We start from the raw sequence: 22,604 nt of genomic DNA, 5'->3' as shown, positions 1-22,604 counted from the left end.
CATGCTTAAAAGGGCTGATTAATTATCTTTTATATCTGATTTTATTTGGCATAAATCATTTTTAAAAGGTAGAGGATTCTTATGAGATAAGGATCTACCTTTTTAAGATGACAGGGTTCCTAATATATGTCAGAGCTTATGTCTATTTAAAGGGAGGTCTCTAGGGTTTTTTTGTATTGATTTTTCATCAAGAAAATCTTCCCTCTCTCCATCTCCACGCCTCCTCTCTCTCATATTCTTCCTTTCCATGCCCAAAGGTTGGGTGTTCTCTCTTCCACACACCTAGAAGGAGTTCTGGTGACTTAGAGATCAAGGATCGAGCATAAAAAGAAGAAAGCTGTAGATCAAGAAGTTGATCTCTCAGTTAAGATCAAAAGAGTTGATTAGAGTCCTCAAAGCCAAGGTTCTTCTTGAGAAGAAGAATCGTCTACGAGAAGAAAAATTCGAGATTGATCCCGAAGGATACCCGTAGAGATTGGACACGTGTGCGGCTCCACCTTCTACGAATCCGAGATTATTTGAAGCGGTGAATTTCTACCCACGCAAAAGTAATGAGATATGATCTCATATTTTTTTTAAATTTTAAATTAATTATATGTATTTTTTTCTGGATTTGAGTAGATTTAGATGTGGTATCTTGCATGTGGGATTAAAGGGTTTAATCCGATTTATTTTTCGTTGCATGTTTTCAAAATTTTAAAATTTATATATGCTGCCTACCTTATTTCCTACCACTGGTCTCCATCCAATTGCACCTTGATTTTATCTTGACCCTCCTTTGCTAACAAATTTTATGTTGTCATTGAAACACTGAATAGGTTGAACTGTCAAAACTGTCCTTGTGGATCTAAGAGTGCCAACCCAATCAATCTTATCAACGTTGTGATGCTTCAATAGTTGGCTGAAGATCATTGCAAGTACACTAACCGCCATCATCAGCAACACCTTTACATGTCATAGATACAAATTGTATCAGAAAAATGCAGATATGAATCAAAAGGTTAGTTGAGAATCGTGAGAAAATTTTGGATTCACTAACTAATTTGTACAAGCAGTGGTATTAAGGAAACAGTATAACAGAAAAGAATAAAAGATGTTACTTTTAAATAGCGTAGGATTACAATAAATTTAATGTTGAAATTGGAATTACTGAAAGGCAACTAAGTGGCAAACTCATTATGGGTAATTTAAAATGAACACTTGAATCTGCCTTGACTCAGATTTACGGGTGCAGATCAGATACCTTTCCTGCATCTTCGATCTGGAATGTCCATCTGCAGGACATCGGATTACGAATGTCCATGCCACCCAATGGTACAAAGAACCTTAAATTAGGTATTTGCCAAAGCATTCAACCATAGGCACAATTCATTCTTTACATCTTCAACCAGGTCCAGCATAACATAGCTCTTCCTCGGGACCCTCTATCCTTTCTCCTGCTATAAAAGCACACAGCCTGTCACCAATCTCTATCCAGCTGCGCCCTGGGTCCTTCTTCTCTTTCCTTGATTTCATTAGTTCCCTAATTTCATTTGCTTCATCCCACCTCCCAGCCTCAGCATACATATTTGAAAGCAAAATATAGTAACCACAATGCCCTGGTTTCAGCTTGAACAGATGCTCTGCTGCCCACCTACCCAACTCTAATTTCCCATGGACGCGACATGCCCCAAGTAAAGCACCCCAGACATTTGAATCTGGTTCAAAAGGCATGCCTCTGATAAATTCCACTGCTTCCTCTAAAAGACCAGCTCGCCCAAGAAGATCAACCATGCAAGCATAGTGCATATGTGTTACACTAATATTTTGTGGCATCATTTGATCAAAATACTTCTTTCCTCTCTCGACCAGTCCAGCATGGCTGCAAGCTGATAAGACCGCAATGTAAGAAACATGGTCATACTCCATGCCTTCATCCTTCATCAAGTCAAACAATTTGATTGCTATCTCCAATTCACCTTGCATTCCATATCCCAAAATCATGGAATTCCATGAAGCAACATCCCTATTTAACATCCTATCAAAAATCTTCCTTGCAAGATTGATCCTTCCACATTTGATGTACAAATACAACAGTGAGTTTGCCACAAAGAGATGGTTGTAGAACAGTTTCCTCACTGTCAAGCAGTGGACCTCCTTTCCCCGCTTGAGTGCAGATAGATTACCACACGCTGAAAGGACACCCATTAAGGAGACAACATCATACTCAAAACCTGCAAATCTCATTTCCAAAAATAGCTGCACAGCTTCTGAGCACCAAGAACTCTGAGAATAACCCACTATTAAGGTATTGTAAGACACTTCATCTCTCTCTGACACATCAAAAACATTTCTAGCAAGCTTCAATCTTCCACATTTGGCATACATATCAATCAAAGCATTTAACAAAAACAAGTCAGACGACAAGCCAAAACGGATCGACCTAGCATGGATCTCCTTCCCTTTCCTCAGAGAAGCCATTCTAGCACATGCTGGAAGAACATTAGTAAATGTAATAGAATTCGGACATTCCCCACCAACCTGCATTTCTCTAACTAGAGCAACGGCTTCTAATTCAGCTCCATTTTGTGCAAGATTAGCAATCATTGCATTCCATGAAACCACATTCCTGTCCATTCTGCAGAAAATGTCCGACCCTTTCTTCAAACATCCAGATTTTGCATACATATCCACCAAGGAATTAGCTACAAAGACATCAGAATCCATACCAGTCCTTAAACTATACCCATGAACCTCTCTCCCCGATTGGAAAGAGCCCAACTCAACCAATGCAGGTAATAGACTGGCTATAGTGACAGAGTTTGGTTTCACCTTATTGGCTACCATCTCCCTGAACATCCACAACGCATCTCCAAAACGACCAACATGAACAAGACTACCGATGACAGAGTTCCAAGAAACATTATTTTTCTCTGGCATGATATGAAAAGCTCGCATTGAATACTTTGAGTCCCCACACTTGCCATACATATCAACAAACGCATTACCTACAGTAACTACTGAATCCAAACCAACCTTTATCGCATGCCCATGAATTCCCTTCCCAAAAATCTCATCTTGCGCCGCAGCACAAGCCGGCAGAACACTAACTAAAGTGACTGCATTCACCCCAAGGCCCGACCTTTTTAACTCCAGGAACCAATACATCGCATCTGAGATTAATCCGTTAGCGGAAGACAACGAAATGATGGAGTTCCAGGAGACGATATCTCGGTGGTGCATTTCATCGAACATCTGTTGAGCGTTGCATAAGGACATGAAGGCGCCATAAAACGACAAGAGACAATTACCGACGAAGAGGTCGGCCTCGAAACCTAGTTTCACGACGGAGCCATGGAGCTCCCTTCCCTTCCGGGCGGCGGCGGCGGCGGCGGCGGCAGTGAGAGCGAAGGGGAAGGTGCGGTCGTCGGGGCGAACGCCGTGGCGGAGCATGCGGTTGTAGACGGCAAGGGCGTGGGTGGGGAGGCCGGCGGTGGAGAGGGCGCGGGAAAGAGCGTTCCATAAGAAGGCGGCACCTTGGCGGAGGGGGCTCTCTTCGAAGAGGCGGCGGGAGGAGGGAAGGTCGCGGTAGGTGGAGTAAGCGAGTAGGAGGGCGGCGGCGGAGGGGAGATGGCAGCGGAGGAGGCCGCGGACGGCGGCCTGGGCGTGGGCCTGCTTCGCTTCGGGGAGCGATCGGGACCGTAGGATGAGGTCGTGGACGTAGGATGCCGCGTGGTCTAATTGGAATGGCGGGAATGATGTGCACGGGATGGACGGTGACGATCGGGTGATGGGGCCCAAGAGGAGAGTATGAGAGAAGCGCATTCTCCAAAGTGAAGTTTGGATGAGCGCGCGAGAGCTGCCGCCCCTTTTAAGGATGGAACCCCCGCAGGATGCTCGTATTGCGCCAACAAGCTGGCCAAAGCCTAATTGGGACCAAATGGGAATCTTATTAAACCCAACTGCCTGGCACTTCCAAATAAAACTTAGTTCTGCGCTTGTTCGGAGATTTTACATGATGTGAGATGCAGCCTTTTCGATTTTTCCATGGAACGAACTCAACATGGTGGACGGCCCATCCCGTTCCAATCAACATTTTAACGGTGCCATCTCAATATATTTAAAATCTTGATTAGTTCTTTTTGTTTCCCTTTTTCTTTTTTCTAGTGTACAAAGGAAGAAACACACCTGGACCTGAAACTGAATGAAATGAATGAATTTTCTATTTAGAAAAGTTTTAAATTTTTAGAATGAAACTATAATTATTTCTTTCATAATTCTTTCCTTTACAAAAATTCTCAAAATTTTAAAATAGTTTTTTTTTAATATATCATCCTAATATTTTAATTTGCATGAATGCCCTCTTAAAGTTGTCGTTTACATATACACCATCAGAAAACTTATTTTGCATATATAATATTTTTTTTATTTTTTATATATATTCATTATTAGATGTATGTCTTAGAAGTCGATCTTGACTAACGCATATGTTGGGTATAAAATATCCTCCAATCGAAATTCGTGACGAGAGTGACCCTCCGGGGATCCAACTGACTTTCACCTCTGGCAACGTCTCTTCAAACCTCCCAGGCAGCCGAGCCTCCGCCACACTCCCAAGCTTCATCGACGGGCAGGATCCCGCCAACGTCGACCGGATTCTTCGCAACGTCCGGACTCCTACGGGAGCCGGACCTCGCCCCCGACTCCAACTGCAGGCAGACTTCGTCCGGACTCCTACGGGAGCCGGACTCCGGCCCCGACTCCAACTGCAGACAGATTTCGTCCGGACTCCTACGGGAGCCGGACTCCGCCCACGACTCCAGCTGCAGGTAAACTTTGTCCGGACTCCTAAGGGAGCCGGACTTCACCCCTGACTGTGATTGCAGGTAGACTTCGCCTAGACTCCTACGGGAGCCAGACCTCGTCTCCGACTCCGGCCACGAGAAGACTCCGCCCGGACTCCTACGAGAGCCGGACTTCGTCCCCGACTTCGACCGTTGGTAAACTTCGTCCGGACTCCTACGGGAGTCGGACTTCGCCCCTGACTCTAATTGCAGGTAGACTTCGCCTAGACTCCTATGGGAGCCAGACTTCGTCTCCGACTCTGGCCGCGAGAAGACTCCGCCCGGACTCCTACGGGAGCCGGGCTTCGTCCCCGACTTCGCCCGCTGGTAAACTTCATCCGGACTCCTACGGGAGCTGAACTTCGCCCCTGACTTTAATTGCAGGTGGACTTCATCCGGACTCCTACGGGAGCCGGACTTCGCTCCCAGCTTCAACCGCAAGAAGACTCCGCCCGGACTCCTACGGGAGCCGAGCTTCGTCCCTGACTTCGATCGCTGGTAAACTTCATCCGGACTCCTACGGGAGCCGGATTTCGTCCCCGACCTCAATTGCAGGTAGACTCCGCCCAGACTCCTACGGGAGCCAGACCTCGTCTCCGACTCCGGCTACGGGAAGACTCCGCCCGGACTCCTACGGGAGCCGGGCTCCGTCCTCAACCCCGATTGCTGGTAAACTCTGTCCGGACTCCTAAGGGAGCCGGACTTCACCCCTGACTGTGATTGCAGGTAGATTTCACCTAGACTCCTACGGGAGCCGGACCTCGTCTCCGACTCCGGCCACGGGAAGACTCCGCCCGGACTCCTACGGGAGCCGGGCTCCGTCCTCGACCCTGATTGCTGGTAAACTTTGTCCGGACTCCTAAGGGAGCTGGACTTCACCCCTGACTGTGATTGCAGGTAGATTTCGCCTAGACTCCTATGGGAGCCAGACCTCGTCTCCGACTTCGGCCGCGAGAAGACTCCGCCCGGACTCCTACGGGAGCTGGGCTTCGTCCCCGACTTCGACCGCTGGGAAACTTCATCCGGACTCCTACGGGAGCTGGATTTTACCCCTGACTTTAATTGCAGGTAAACTTCATCCGGACTCCTACGGGAGCCGGACTTCGCCCCTGATTTTAATTGCAGGTGGACTTCATTCGGACTCCTACGGGAGCCAGACTTCGCTCCCAGCTTCAACCGCGAGAAGACTCCGCCCGGACTCCTACGGGAGCCGGGCTTCGTCTCCGACTTTGACCGTTGGTAAACTTCATTCGGACTCCTACGGGAGCCGGATTTCGTCCCCGATCTCAATTGCAGGTAGACTCCGCCCGGATTCCTACGGGAGCCGGGCTTCGCCCACAACTACAATTGCAGGCAGACTCCGCCCGGACTCCTACGAGAGCCGGACCTCATCTCCGACTCCAGCTGTGGGAAGACTCCGTCCGGACTCCCACGGGAGCTGGACCTCACCTCCGACTTTGACTGAAGGAAGACTCCATCCAGACTTCCACGAGAGCCAGACTCCGAGCTCCTCTCAGACGGGGGCTAGCCACCTCTCTCCGCCAGACACTCCGACCGAACTCCGACCGACAGGGCTGGACCCTCTGGCAGGCCGCAGCAACAGCCACGACTCTGCTCCACCTCCTGCGACAGATTTCGCGCGGCTCCATCACTCCCTGGCAGGCTGCGGTAACGGCCACAGCACTGCTCCACTTCCTACGACGGATTCCATGCGGCTCCATTGCTCCCTGGCAGGCCACAATAATGGCCACGATCCTGCTCCTCTTCCTGCGATGGATACCGCGCGATTCTTCCATCCTCTGGCAAGTCGCGACAACGGACGCCGCTCCACTCCCCACGACAGACTCCACGTGGCACACCCCGATGATAGCCATGGGTCCACTCCACTACCCTTCGCCACAAACTCCTCCTGACCATGGGCAGCCCACTGCCAGACGGTTACAAACATCACTATCAGTCTGTTGCTCCCTCCGCCTATAAAAGGGGGACCCCAGATACGTTATTCCCTAAGCTCTATTTTCTATCCCAAAATTCTGCTAAAATTTTTGTTCGAGCACTCCATTCTTGTTGAGGCAGAGAACTGACTTGAGCATCGGAGGGTCTTGCCGGAGCAACCCCACCTCCGGTTTAGACTTCTTTTGCAGGTCCCAGCGGTGACCGTGACTCCCTCGACTCCAGCTTCTCCGGCGCAAGCAAATTTTTGTACCAACAGGATTGGCACTAGAGGAAGGGCTGAACCTTCGCAGTACCCTTGTTCTTAAAGGAGCGCTCAACGGGATTGCCCCCGGACATCTTTTCTGGCACCCTCTCCTTCTTCCTCCACTTGGTCTTTGCCCGATGCCTCCCCGCAAGGCGTCCACACAGCGATCCATGGCCTCCGCGGTCAGATCTCAGGCTCCGGCCTCACCTCCAGTCTCCCAGCCTCTACCTCCTCCTCCGGCAACGGCGATTAGCACGGAGCAATTCGACCTACTGGTGCAGTAGGTCAAAGGCCTCACCGAAGCTGTGCAGGCCATGCAACAGCAGCAGCACCGCAGGCATCAGTGTGCCTGGAAAGAGTGTCACCGGAACGTCAGAATCCGACGACGGGGCAGGCCATTTGGGCCGGCCGCCCCATCTTTCCTGGGGAGACGAACCCGAGGGTGGAGAGCCCTCAATCAGACCACGACTCCACTTCTGGGAGATCTCTTCCCCCATTCTGCCAGAGGACCCTCGAGACCATAGTCGCGAGGATTTTCTAGACCGGAGGCTCCAGGAAATGAACCGGCGGATCGAAGAACTCCGCCACGCTCCTCCCGCTTATGGTGAGGATATTTGTACTGACCCCCCCTTTTCTCAAATGATCATGCAGGAACCGATCCCGCCAAACTTCAAGCTCCCCCAATTTGAAAGCTACGACAGGACTTCGGACCTGGTCGATCATTTAGAGACCTTCCGGACGATGATGCTGCTTCACGGCGCGCCCGACGCCATTCTGTGTCGAGCATTCCCATCCACCTTGAAGGGAGCGGCGAGAAACTGATACTCGATGCTGAAGCCGGGTACCATCTTTTTCTTCGATCAGATGAGCCACCAATTTGTGGCCCATTTCGTCAGCAGTCGGCACCCCCGGAAGGGTTCGGAGTTCCTCATCAATATCAAGCAGAGGGAGGGGGAGTCCATTCGGGCCTACATCAACCATTTCAATGACGCAATGCTGGAGGTCCGAAATTTGGACCAATCGGTAGCAATGGCCGCTCTGAAGGGTGGCCTTCAGAAGAATGACCTTTTGTTCTCCCTGGAGAAGAAGTACCCCAGGAATTTTGCTGATTTATTGGCTTGGGCTGAAGGGTACGCCCGAGCGGAAGAAGCCTTCAAAATGAAGGATGAAGAGACCGCGAGAGAGCGGCAGGCGGGAGACTCGAGTAAGTCCGCAGTCGAAAAAGGGCCGAGAGAAGCTCGGCCACGTTCTCGAACCCCTCCTGGGCACAAGCGTGTCCATACTCCTCCCCGGGCACGTAGGCAGAGAAATTCGGATCACGGGATTCGATGGGGTTCTCCACCAGGAAAATTCCACAACTATGCCCCCCTCAATGCCTCGAAGACCCAGGTACTGATGGAGGTCAGGAAACAGCTCCCTAGGTCGGAGAGGATGCGCACACACCCTGAGAAGCGCAACCCCAACAAGTTCTGTCTCTACCATCGCGACCACGGTCACGACACGGAGGAATGCATCCAGCTCCGAGATGAGATCGAGGAACTCATCCGGCGAGGTCGACTCGATAGGTTCATTCGGTGCCGGTCTGAGGGTAGAGAAGATCGGCCAAGGGCCCTGCCGCAACCTGAACCGCCAAGGAGGGAGGAGCAGCCCAGAGATCGGCCTCCAATTGGAACCATCAACTCCATCACCGGAGGGCCTCAAGGAGGAGCAGACCGTCTGCGACCATGAAACTCGAGAAACCTGTAAATGTACTACTCACGACTTTGCTTTGAATCAAAATTCCTTTCGACTTTGCATGTCTTTCCCTTTTGGCATGAATTTGTTACGATTGGGGACGACCCCTTCAAACAATTAAAATAAGGTTATGTTAGGAACATGAGGAGAACCTCATCCTAACATGAGCAAAATGAAAGTCCGATTATTCTAAGATCGGACCGGGGGAGAGGCCCATATAACGGCCCTCGAGTGCCCCCATGGTCATGTTAGGAACAGGAGAAGAACCTCGTCCTAACATGAGCAAAATGAAAGTCCGATTATTCTAAGATCGGACCGGGGGAGAGGCCCATATAACAGCCCTCGAGTGCCCCCATGGTCATGTTAGGAACAGGAGGAGAACCTCGTCCTAACATGAGCAAAATGAAAGTCCGATTATTCTAAGATCGGACCGGGGGAGGGGCCCATATAATGGCCCTTGAGTGCCCCCATGGTCATGTTAGGAACAGAATGAGAACCTCGTCCTAACATGAGCAAAATAAAAGTCCGATTATTTTAAGATCGGATCGGAGGAAAGGCCCATATAACGGCCCTTGAGTGCCCCCAGGGCCACGTTAGGGACAGGAGGAGAACCTCACCCTAACTTAGGCAAAGTCAAAGGCCCGATTCTTTTAGACCGGATGGGGGGAGAGGCCCTACAACGCCCTTATGCGCCCTCACAGCCATGTTAGGGACAGGAGGAGAACCTCGCCCTAACACGAGCAAAGTCAAAGGCCTGGTTCTTTTAGACCGGATGGGGGGAGAGGCCCTACAATGCCCTTATGTGCCCCCACAGCCATGTTAGGGACAGGAGGAGAACCTCGTCCTAATATGAGCAAAGTCAAAGGCCCGATTCTTTTAGACCGGATGGGGGGAGAGGTCCTACAACGCCCTTATGCGCCCCCACAGCCATGTTAGGGACAGGAGGAGAACCTCGCCCTAACATGAGCAAAGTCAAAAACCCAGTTCTCTTAGACCGGATGGGGGGAGAGACCGAACAACGCCTACATGCACCCCCACAGCCATGTTAGGGACAGGAGGAGAACCTCGTCCTAACATGAGCAAAGTCGAAGGTCCGATTCTTTTAGACCGGGTGGGAGGAGAGGCCCAAGTAACGACCCTTATGTGCCCCCACAGCCCTATTGAGAACAGGATGAGAACCTCATCCTAACCTGAGCTGAGATCGACTACGTCAAGAACAGAAGGAGAACCTCATCCCGACGATGACAAAAACTCGGCCGTCCAACAAAATTGGATAAAGGGAAAAGTCCCCTCAATGGCACCTCTACACTTCTACGCACCCCACAAAAAGCAAGGGGAGGACCCTCGCTCGAAAAAGAGGAGAAAAGTTAAAAAGGAAAGCGATGAATTATATCGGCTACAGATGAAAAATAAACCACACCAAAGACCTAGGGAGCCTCATCTCAACAAAGACGGGAAGGCTCTCTACACAGGTCAAAAAAATAATGACCCCTTCGAGGTAATGCAGAGTTCGGACCATCGAGCTCGAGCCTACGGCCATGGACGATAAGAAAAGCAAATCAGCGTGGCGATGACTAGACACCTCCAAACGACGTCAACGTCGGATAAGTCAAAAGACAAAAAAAGTTCGACGGGCGACAATTTAATACAATACGTGGGTGAGGTAACACAAAATCTCTTTTTCATTCCATTTGTGAAATATACACCATGAAGCCCAGAGGGCCAAAGGAAGAAAGGCAAAACCACAAGAACAAAACAAAACAACAAAAGAGAAAATGTATGCATGGAAAGACGGAAGGCCAAAAAGAGCCCTAGGGAAGCTCTGCTCCTTCCGACCTCGAATTATCTGCTTCACTCCTTATTCAGGACTGCCTCAGATTTTCAACTTCTTCTTCTAGCTCTCTCTTTTTCAGTAGCGCATCCTGGAGCGCCCGACGGAGTCGCTGGCTTTCGTTCTCCGCCTCTCGATGCCTCTTTCTCAGGACCTCAGATTCTGCCTCCGCATCCTTGATGGCCTGCTGCTCACATGCCAGCTGGATCTTCAATTACTGCAGCTCGGCTGTCCTCCCCCTAAGGGTGATAGAAAGCTCTTCTGCAGTTCTTCTCAGGGATTGGAGTTTGCTGGAATCCCGAGTGGAAGCGAGCCGAACCCTGCCAGCCAGCTGCCCTTGAAGACGGACAACTTTGTCAGTCGCCACCCTGAGTCTCCCTTTGTATTCATCCACCTGCCTGCGCCAGCCGGCCCGATGCACGTCGTAACCCGCCTCGGCATCTTGAAGCTACTGCTGAAGGTCAGAGACCTTCTTCGACCACTCCCGGTCGCCGTCGACCCGAGCCAAGAGCCGGGATGAACTTCCCTCCAGCTAGCCAATCCTCTCCTGCGCAGCTGACAGTTCCACCCTGAGAGCACTGATCTTGGCAGCTTGAGCCCAAATTCGATCGCTGGCGCTCTTCTTGTGTTCCTCAAGCTCCCTCGCGAAATCTACCTTCCTCCGACTGTACTCCATGATCTCCTTCACATGGAGATTCTGAAAGTGGGTGGCCTCCGAGGTGGCTTCAGAGTAACCCTCCCTCAACCTGCGAAGCTCGCCTTCCATCTTCTTCGACCTTTTTGTCAAATGAAGAACTTCCTTCTTCAGCCGTTGGATCGTGGACTTCAGCGGAATCCCCAAGGGCAGGAGAAGTGCTTCGGCAGGACACTGCCATCAGGAGATAAAAGCGTCAAGGCGCATCTCATCGCAGAAAGAAAAATAAAAAAGGGGAAGGAAGAAAGGAGAAGCCATCCACGACGAAAAATTCAACTTTATTGATTGAATGTTTCTTAGAGACAAAAAGAAAAGAAAAAATTGTAGTAAAAGAAAAATACAAGGTCGGAGGTCTCAGATCTCCGCGGTAGGAGTTGGGGAGCTCGGTGTCCCTGGAAGGGGGGCTGCGGCAGCAGTAGCGGTAGGAGAGGGGCCGGCCTCATCTTCAGACTCCTCGCCCAAGAAGCTGAGGTCGAGCTCAAAAAATTTCCTGGCCACCTTCTCCTGGCAGAGCTCGAACCCCTTGATGAATGCTTCCTGGCCGAATCGGACGTTCAGGTCCCTCATCTCCGCGGAGGTCTTGAACTCCTCTACCGCAAGAACCCTGGCCTCTGAGACCAGGACCAAAATCTGCTCCGCCAAATTGGCGACCTCGGCCTCCGCCTTTCTCACCGTCTCCTCCGAGGTCTGCTTCTCTTCCTCCCGGGCCTACTTTTCTTTCTCCAGGGCCTCTTGGAGGGCAACTACTTCAGCGGCCTTTTCTTTGAGACGGGCGACTTCGGCCCGGCGATGCTCCTCCGCCTGGATGGCGTCCCTCCTCGCCCGGTTCATCGCCTCAATGTTGGCAAGGAGCTGGTACCCAATCTGCAAGGGCGGCTAGGGGATCAGAAAAGGGTCGGAAAGCCAATTAAATGGAGACTTGTTTACCTCGAGAAAGGACCCTAGGGAGTCCCAAACCCGCTGCTCAGGATCGGCGCGGTCAATCCTCTCGACGACTTCAGGCAGAATGCAGCTGTCGATCAACCGCTTGATCAAGTCCTTGTCATTGAAGGGATTCTCCGGCTCTTCTTCGGAACCAAGGGACTCTTCAACGACAGCTCGACGGTTACTCGCCCTGCGGGCCACCGACTTCCTTCTCCTCCCCCTCTCGACTCCGGGCACCTCCGTAGAACACCCCCCCAAAATGGGAGCCCCAGTCGGCGGACTCCTTGAAGAGGCCCGGGGGGCCGGTGGCTCGGAGTCCGAAGGAACGTCGACCGCGAGAGCCGCCTGGACAGGTGCGGTCGGGCTCGTCTCCTCCACCCTGGCCTTCTTTGCTGATCCGGAGGCCGCGGCACCTTTTCTTTTGTGGGCCTTGAGGCCCCTGGCGAGCATCCGTGCCGCTTCGGCGTCCATTCCTAAAAAGAAAATTAAAAATCAGTAATGGGGTAAAAAAGGAAGAAGTGACATGCAAAAAAAAAAAAGAGAAGAGAGAAAGAAGAGAGAAAGAAGAAGGACGGAAGAAAAGAAGAGAAAAGAAAAGATGGAATACTCGCAGGATCCTGGGTGCTCAAGCCGATGTTGAACAAAAATTGCTCCTTCAGAAGGTTGAGAAGGGAAGGAGTGGAATAGTCAGAAGCTTCCGGACGGCCTGAAGGTCGTCCTCCCCCAGGCTGGGAGCCCGACGGACAGAATCCCTCAAAGAGCCCCAAGGGGGCAGGCCCAGCCTCAAGGTCGGGCAGTGGACGAAGAGATATTTCCCCTTCCAGTTGTGGATTGAAGAGGGAGCACCTTTCAGCAACCCCTTCTTGCCAAACTGGGGGGAAAAATACCACCAGTCCTTCGCCGAAGGGTGACGCTTGAAGGTGTAAAAATGCCTAAACAAAGAGAGGGATGGCTGAACTTCGACTACGTGGCAAAGGGAAAGAAATCCTATCAAAAACCTAAAGGAATTCAGAGCAACTGAAGCTAAAGAGATATCTAAGAAGCAGAAAAGGGCGACGACAAAGGACGAAAGCGAAAGCCAGAGTCCGGTACGGAACGCCTCCTGATACAGACAGAAATGACCAGGTGGGGAAGTGCTAGCCCGGTCGGAGGGGTCAGGAAGCTCCAGGTCGTACTCCGGAGGAACTCCATACTGAACCCTTATCAGTAGGAGTTCATCCGGAGTCAGGGAGCAGGGAATGGCACCCGATGCAAAAATCGGACAAAGCCCGGTCCCAAAAGTGGGTTCGTCTACAGAGTGGGGCTCCTGGGGGACTGAGGCGGAAGAACTACCGGAACCGCTAGAGACGGAAGTGCCGGAAGACATTTCGAATGACTTCAAACGAAGACCCTAAAGATTTCGGAGAAATCAGACGGGACAAAGGACGAGAGGTTGCGGGAGACCAAATCAGAGAAATACGACAGAAGAAAATGGAGGAGAAAAGGCCCTTAAATGGCAAGAAGAAAAATGAAGGTTCTGGGACTAACCTAGATCACTCTGAAGGATGCAGGGGGGCGAGGACAGGGATGACTCGAAAGATGCCTAGGGCCAAAGAAGACGCCAAGGAGGGTCAGGGCTCTCGAAGAAAAGGCGGATACCGATAGAACTTCCAGGCGGAAAGACGGGTTTAAATAGACCCTGGGATCCGACGCCATAATGATCGTGAATCCCCCAGGCTGACCCGCGCTCGACACGTGTCCCACTCACCTCGGTAAGTGGCTAAAAGCGGCTGACAGCTGACGGAGCCATTACTGCACCGTACCTGGGCCAACGTACCAGTGGAAATTTCGAAGGGTCCCTTCGGATCGTCCCGATTTGAAAAGACTCCAGCACGCGCGCATTTAATGCCAAAATATCTGGGGGCGATCATGCACAGGATTCAAGGGGATAACTTCGGCTGCAAAAATTTTTCTGTACTTCCTTCATTTGAAATTCAAACTCGAAAGTAGGGGGACTGGTGTTGGGTATAAAATACCCCCCACCCGAAGTTCATGACGAGAGTGACCCTCCAGGGATCCAACTGACTTTCGACCTCTAGCAACGTCTCTTCAAACCTCCCAGGCAGTCGAGCCTCCGCCACACTCCCAAGCTTCGTCGACGGGCAGGACCCCGCCAGCGTCGACCGGATTCTTCGCAACGTTCGGACTCCTACGGGAGCCGGACCTCGCCCCCGACTTCAATTGCAGGCAGACTTTGTCCGGACTCCTACGGGAGCCGGACTCCGCCCACGACTCCAACTGCAGGCAGACTTCGTCCGAACTCCTACGGGAGCCGGACTCCACCCACGACTCCAGCTGCAGGTAAACTTTGTCCGGACTCCTAAGGGAGCCGGACTTCACCCCTGACTGTGATTGCAGGTAGACTTCGCCTAGACTCCTACGGGAGCCAGACCTCATCTCCGACTCCAGCCGCGAGAAGACTCCGCCCGGACTCCTACGGGAGCCGGGCTTCGTCCCCGACTTCGACCGCTGGTAAACTTCGTCCGGACTCCTACAGGAGCCGGACTTCGCCCCTGACTTTAATTGCAGGTAGACTTCGCCTAGACTCCTACGGGAGCCAGACCTTGTCTCCGACTCCAGCGGCGAGAAGACTCCGCCCGGACTCCTACGGGAGCCGGGCTTCATCCCCGACTTCGACCGTTGGTAAACTTCATCCGGACTCCTATGGGAGCCGGACTTCGCCGCTGACTTTAATTGCAGGTGGACTTCATCTGGACTTCTACGAGAGCTGGACTTCGCTCCCAGCTTCAACTGCGAGAAGACTCCGCCTGGACTCCTACAGGAGCCGGGCTTCGTCCCCGACTTCGATCGCTGGTAAACTTCATCCGGACTCCTATGGGAGCCAGATTTCATCCCCGACCTCAATTGCAGGTAGACTCCGCCCGGACTCCTACGGGAGCCAGACCTCGTCTCCGACTCCGACTACGGGAAGACTCCGCTCGGACTCCTACGGGAGTCAGGCTCCATCCTCGACCCCGATTGCTGGTAAACTCTATCCAGACTCCTAAGGGAGCCGGACTTCACCCCTGACTGTAATTGCAGGTAGATTTCGCCTAGACTCCTACGGGAGCCAGACCTCATCTCCGACTCTGGCAATGGGAAGACTCCGTCCGGACTCCTATGGGAGCCGGGCTCCGTCCTCGACCCCGATTGCTGGTAAACTTTGTCCGGACTCCTAAGGGAGCCGGACTTCACCCCTGACCGTGATTGCAGGTAGATTTCGCCTAGACTCCTACGGGAGCCAGACCTCGTCTCCGACTCCGGCCGCGAGAAGACTCCGCCCGAACTCCTACGGGAGCCGGGCTTCGTCTCTGACTTCGACCGCTGGTAAACTTCATCCGGACTCCTACGGGAGCCGGACTTCGTCCCTGACTTTAATTGCAGGTAAACTTCATCCGGACTCCTACGAGAGCCGAACTTCGCCCCTGACTTTAATTGCAGGTGGACTTCATCCGGACTCCTACGGGAGCCGGACTTCGCTCCCAGCTTCAACCACGAGAAGACTCCGCCTGGACTCCTACGGGAGCCGGGCTTCGTCCCCGACTTCGACCATTGGTAAACTTCATCCGGACTCCTACGGGAGCCAGATTTCATCCCCGACCTCAATTGCAGGTAGACTCCGCCCGGATTCCTACAGGAGTCGGGCTTCGCCCACGACTCCAATTGCAGGCAGACTCCGCCCAGACTCCTACGGGAGCCGGACCTCATCTCCGACTCCAGCTGTAGGAAGACTCCGTCCGGACTCCCACGGGAGCCGGACTTCACCCCCGACTTTGACTGAAGGAAGACTCCATCCAAACTTCCATGAGAGCCAGACTCCGAGCTCCTCTCAGACGGGGGGCTAGCCACCTCTCTCCGCCAGACACTCCGATCGAACTCCGGCCGACAGGCCTGGATCCCCTGGCAGGCCGCAGCAACAGCCATGACTCTGCTTCACCTCCTGCGACAGATTCCGCGTGGCTCCATCACTCCCTGGCAGGCCACGGTAACAGCCACACCACTGCTCCACTTCCTGCGATGGATTTCACGTGGCTCCATCGCTCCCTGGTAGGCCACAATAATGGCCACGATCCTGCTCCACTTCCTGCGATGGATACCGCACGATTCTTCCATCCTCTGGCAAGTCGCGACAATGGACGCCGCTCCACTCTCCGTGGTAGACTCCACGTGGCATGCCCTAGTGATAGCCACGGGTCCACTCCACTACCCTTCGCCACAAACTCCTCCTGACCATGGGCAGTCCACTGCCAGACGATTATAAACTGTTGCCCAGCTATGCAACCCAAGAGGGGGGGTGAATTGGGTTTCTAAAAATTTTAAGCCCAACAGATTACTTATGAAGAACAAAACAAAGACTTTAAATCAATATTAATTACCTAAAGCAGTATTGCAAGGATATAATAAAGAAATAAGATAAAGCGATAAAGCACACCACAAACATAAAGATTTATAGTGGTTCGGTGCTAACCTTGCACCTACATCCACTCCCCAAGATCCTACTTGGGAATTTCAATCCACTATCCTTTGTATTCAACCCGAATACAAAACGTCGGAAACTCCGACACTAGCTATCCCAAGCTAGATCACTTATTTCTCGGGTACAAGTAAACCCAAAACACTACGATTTCAGGTTCGGATCAACCTTTCCTTGTTTTGGAAATCCTCCAAAAATAAGAACAAAAACTCACAAAGAGTTAGAAAATTTTGAGCACAGATTAATACAATAACAGCTCCTTAAATGAGCGAATATAACAATAAAAGCTTTACTCAAATGAAGAACCCCTTTTTCGGATTTTCTCAAAGTGGATGAACGCTTGAATGCTTGAGAAGAGGTTGATTGTTGATTGAAGATCTCTTGAAAGCTTTGAACGATCTCTAGATCAAGGTTGAAACAATAGGCGTGAAGAATTCTCTCCTTGAAAGCTCTTGCTTTTCTCTTTCACACTCTCTCTGGTATATTGTGGATCCTCTCTCTTTTTCTTTTTGGATTTTTCGTTGATCTCAGGCTTTTTCTTGCAAATTTCGGATCCTCTCTTCTGTTCTTCTCTCTTTGATCTGCCGATTGATCTTTTTCTTCACTTCTGTTTCTCTCCAATTTGATCTGCTATTTAAACTGCAATTTCTTTCACCATTTCAAGCATTTTGTAGCATTAGAAGCAAGAGAAAATAATTTAGGTAGATAAAGAGCCGTTAGAGCAATTTTAGGAAGCATAAATGGCAATTAAAACGGATAAAAAAATAGCCGTTGCTGATATTTCCCGTCGCAGGGGTCGACTCATGAGTCGACTCATGCATCAGGAGTCGACTCATGAGTTGACTTCTGTTGCACAGACCAGAAGGTCTGATTTCTGAATTTTTCGACTCAAATCAGCAGAGGTCGACTCATGAGTCGACTCATGCCTTGTGGGTCGACTTACAGGTCGTGCCAAGTCAAAAATCCAGCGTGCCATAGGAATTTCTTGCGTGCCATTCAGCTCATAGTGCCATGAGTTGACTCATGAGTCGACTCATGCACTTCAAACCTTCATAACTTCAAAAATAAGTCCAAACACAATGAAATTTTCACCAATAGATTTAAAATCATTTGTTCTACCAAATGATACTATCAAATCAGAATTTTAGTGAAATTATGATTTTGCCCTTGAAGAGCATAAGGATTTTTTCATTTTAAAATTATTTGTATCCCTTCAATCTGCTTTGTAATCATCAAAATCAATCTAGGAGCAACAATCTCCCCCTTTTTGATGATGATAAAATATTTGAATAAAAATATTTATGTTAATGCATTAATTTCAAAAGAATCCATTATAGGTGTATATGCTTGAAAAGAGTATGATTCTTTTGGCATGTAATATAAATGCAAAAATAGTTTGTCCATTTTCTTAAAGATTTGAAAAGGGTATTAGATCATTTTGAGTTTAAGATATATCAGAGCAAGAGAAGATAAATAACTTTTGCAATGTATCAGAGCAAGAAAAATAATTTTTACAATGATATCAGAAAAGATTTTACAATGTATCAGAGCAAGAAAATTTTATAATATATCTGAGAAAATTTCACACTGTATTAGAGCAAATGTCAGAGAAAATTTTATACTATATCAGAGCAAATGTTATAATATATCAGAGAAACTTTCTCACTGTATCAGATCAAATTTTATCATGTATCAGAGCAAGTTAAAAGAAATTTTAGGGTGTATCAGAGTAAATCAAATTTCTTAAGTTGTATCAAGGTAAATAAAGTTTCAAAAGATGTATCAGAGCAAGTTTGAATTTTGAAATATATCAGAGCATAAAAAAAATACTTATTTGCATTGTACTTATGATTTTGCTTTTGATGGATGGCTTTTTGTTTAAGTTCTGTCTGATACCAAATTTCGATACCAAATTTCTCAAAGTTTTATTTAATTTTTCCAATATTTGTTTCCCAATATATTTTTTTTAATCTTCCAATTTTTGTTTAATTTCTCAAGTTTGGTTTAATCTTTCAATTCTTGTTTTTGTTTAATTTCTCCAGTTTGGTTTAATATTTCAATCTTTGTTTTTCTTTAATTTCTCTCCCTTTTTCTCATAATTTAGGGTTTTGCTTTTTTTTTTTTTTAATTTCAATTTTTGTTTTTGTTTAATTTCTTCCCCTTTTTGACATCATCAAACATAGTTAACTCTTCCTTTTTCTGAAACATTCTTTAATTTCTTCCCCTTTAGAGTTTTTCACAGATGTTTGCTCCCCCTTAATATAGCAATTATCAACAGCAAACAATAACAAAGAGAAGATAATATTTCCACAAGAAGAAAATATATAATCAAAATATGATCGATATCATTACAAAGAGGTAGAAATATAGGTAAAAGATGATTCCATTAATATCATAATTGTTTCAATACATAAAATTCAACCAGCTAAATGTCAATACATGGCCCCAAGGTATAGATCCTAGAACAAGACACTAACTCCTAGGACCTAGTAAAGATCAAGATAAGTCAATGATCGGAGTCATCAGATATAGGGTGAGGAGATGATGGATCATAAGTGCGTCCTCTACCCCGTCTGCCTCTGGCACGAGCAGGAGAACGAGATGAACTGGGTGGCTGAGAACGCTGAGATGCTAGGGACTGAACAGAAAGGGTGAGTCTAATAGAATCAAGTACGTTCAGTGCTCTGGAAACAGATTGAAGTAGAGCAGTGAACTGGGTGATAGCATGCTCACTCGATCCTCGGATCTCTTTCCTCAGTAATTCATATCCACCTTTTAGTGCTCCTCTGAGCCTACCAGCCTCTGCAGTGAGGTCTGTGACCTCAATAGTAGACTCCTGTGGCTGGGGATGGGCCAATGCAAGGACTTGCCCCTGCAAGTCAAGAACTCTACCAGTCAGTCTCCAGACTGTGTCCTCAAGCTGCTGTATCCTGATGGACTGATCTGAAATCATCTGAAACACAGTGGAGATGTGGGGAGTAATGGTCTGATTAGAAGAGGTAGCTCCAGGTGCAAAAGAAGTACTACCCCACTGGCTAGACAGCAAAGAAGCCACACGCTGAGATATATGCTCGATCTGATCGTCAGCCAGTCTGAACTCTGAATGAGGTGCTCTGCTCTCTGGCTGATACACTGGTTTAGGCATCCTAGTAAACTCAGAAGGGCCAGCCTCAGTATCAGGAATGAACTGGGTATCTGGTGAAGCTGCCCTGAAATCATATACAGGAGAAGATGGACCTTCTTTTTCTACTCTGCCTTCAGTTCTGTCTTCAGCTCTTTCCTCAGTTCTTTCCTCAGCTCTTTCTTCAGAGCCCTTGATCCAACCACCAACAGTCTTTGTAATTCCCATTCGATGCAGGCTGTGTTGGTTGAAAGTATCCACATGTGAGAGTTTGGTAGGTGTCTCCCCCTCACAGCTAACTCCAAACCTCCTAAATACTCTAGTAAGGGCCATACCATAAGGTAAGTGTGCCTTGGATCTGTTCAAAGTTTCTCTCATGGCCTCTATCATAAGTGCAGGGAGGTTTAGGGGGGTCTGAGTGATGATATGAAACATGACACATACATCTCTGCCAGATAGTAGATCATGCCTACCACTCCTAGGAAAGAAGAGTTTTGTTACAATCTGATGCAGGACCCTCATCTCAATGGATAATAGCTTTGCTTCCAATTTGTTTAAACTTCCTGAAAAAGTTTCTCCTAAGATAATTCTGATCCCTTCTTCTTTAATTGGGAGTTCCATATATGAGTAACCTTCACTAGGCAACTGAAGTATATCTCCCAATATCCTAGAATCCAAGCATATGTCAATCCTCTTGACTGTTGAAGTTACTGACCCGTTTCCATAATGTAGGTTCTGGTAGAACTCTCTAACAAGGTCAACATAGGTGACTTCCTTAAGAGAGCAATAGAGTTCCCATCCTTGATTTTTGATCTTGGTAGCAAAAGTAAAGCCTTCTTTCTCAAAGAATCGAAAATCTATATTTTTCCCGGTTCCTACTTTTCTATCAGAAAGAGGATTTACACTGGGGCTTATGGAGGATTGAGAGGGACCTTGAGCAGGTACTGAAACTGAAGTGGGAGTAGTTGAAGACTGAGCATGCCTTTTCTTTCGGACAATATCTTTAGGCTCACGGATTGATTTCCTTCTTTGGGGAAGTTTCATCTTTGGAGCCATATCCAATAAAGTAGCAGACAAGAAGACTTGAATTTAGAGGAGGAGGGATCACAAGAGAGTAAAGAAAAATTTTAGTGGAGAAAAGAAGTAGATTTTGGAAGTTCGGTGAAGTACTAGGGCACGTTCCAACCACGCCAAGCAATGCGAGAAAGCACGAGAAATCTCTTTTCCAAGGAGGCAATTTTTGGTGGAGAGTAGGAGGGAGAATTGCCTCGAGATAAATCCTTGGATTTGGAGCAAAAAAAGAGTTGGAAAGAACGGCTTTCGGAAGGAAGACGATGAGAAGATGAGTCGTCTCACAAACAGGATTCCCGTTTAAAAACAATGAGCCCGTGGGAAGTTTGTGGGATTTACAAGTTTGCCATTGAGTCGACTCATGGGGGTCGACTCATGGAGTTCAGAAATTTAGGAAAAATGCAAATAAATTCCAGAAAAATTCGAAATTTTGGGAGAAGGAATTTTGCTCAATGATAAGTTTTTAGAGTGATAAATCTGAGCTTTTGGGACCAGGATAGATGTTGAAATTGAGCTCTAAGAGTTTTTGACATCTATTCTTTGAAAATTGAGAAATTTTAGACAAATGGATCTAGAATTCCTAAATTTCTCCTAATTTCACAGAATCTATCCTCACTAAGGGCCTTTGTAAAGATATCGGCTAATTGATTTTCAGTGCAAACATATTCAAGAATTATATTTTTATTTTGAACATGTTCTCTTATAAAATGATGTCTTATTTCAATATGTTTAGATCTTGAATGTTGAATTAGATTTTTAGATAGATTTATGGTACTTGTGTTGTCACATCTTATTGGTGTTTCATTAAGTTTGATTCCAAAATCTTTGAGTTGTTGCTTAATCCACAAGATTTGAGCACAACAACTTCCGGCTGCAATGTATTCGGCCTCAGCCGTAGACAGTGCCATCGAATTTTATTTCTTGCTAAACCATGAGATTAGGTTAACTCCAAGAAATTGGCAAGTTCCACTTGTGCTTTTTCTATCTAATTTACATCCAGCAAAATCAGCATCTGAATATCCTAACAAATTAATTTGTGAGTCCTTAGAGTACCATAACCCTATAGTTTGTGTACCATTTAAGTATCTAAGGATTCTTTTAACAGCATTCAAATGAGATTCCTTAGGATTAGATTGATATCTAGCACATAAGCAAACACTAAACATGATATCAGGCCTACTTGCAGTTAGATATAATAATGAGCCAATCATACCTCTATAGTATTTTAAGTCTACGCTTTTACCTTCATCATCCTTGTCAAGCTTATTTGAGAGACTCATTGGTGTGCCAATTGGTTTGCAGTTCTCCATTCCAAATCTTTTGAGTAGTTCCTTGGTGTACTTGCTTTGGGTGATGGAGATTCCCTCTTTTGATTGTTTGATTTGGAGTCCGAGGAAGAAGGTGAGTTCTCCCATCATGCTCATCTCGAACTCTCCCTGCATAAGCTTAGCAAAGTCTTGACAAAGGGATTCATTAGTAGACCCAAAAATTATGTCATCAACGTAAATTTGTATAATTAGCATATCATTTTGGTTTCTTTTAATAAATAGGGTTGTATCTACATTGCCTCTTGAGAAACCATTATTTAGTAGAAATTTGCTTAACCTTTCATACCATGCTCTAGGTGCTTGTTTTAGACCATATAAAGCTTTATTTAATCTAAAGACATGATTGGGAAAAGCATGATTTTCAA

The 22,604-nt window shown here is 48.1% G+C and overlaps 1 protein-coding gene across 1 annotated transcript; it reads right to left on the bottom strand.

Moving 5' to 3' along the window:
• Window positions 1-1,085: 1,085 nt before the first annotated feature.
• LOC105035913 (putative pentatricopeptide repeat-containing protein At1g69350, mitochondrial) lies at window positions 1,086-3,882 on the bottom strand. The gene has a single exon (XM_029262085.2). It carries the CDS (start codon window positions 3,802-3,804, stop codon window positions 1,384-1,386), a length of 2,421 nt encoding a protein of 806 aa, XP_029117918.1. The 5' UTR covers window positions 3,805-3,882; the 3' UTR covers window positions 1,086-1,383.
• Between the last annotated feature and the right edge of the window lie 18,722 nt (window positions 3,883-22,604).

Source organism: Elaeis guineensis, chromosome 1 (assembly GCF_000442705.2).
Source record: "Elaeis guineensis isolate ETL-2024a chromosome 1, EG11, whole genome shotgun sequence".
NCBI lineage: Eukaryota > Viridiplantae > Streptophyta > Magnoliopsida > Arecales > Arecaceae > Elaeis > Elaeis guineensis.
The sequence above is the reverse complement of the archived record's forward strand: the minus strand, read 5'-3'. Positions and strand labels throughout refer to the sequence as shown.

Coding starts and splice junctions, on each gene's coding strand:
- LOC105035913 (XM_029262085.2), bottom strand. CDS start 3,804: ATGCGCTTCTCTCATACTCTCCTCTTGGGCCCCATCACCCGATCGTCA.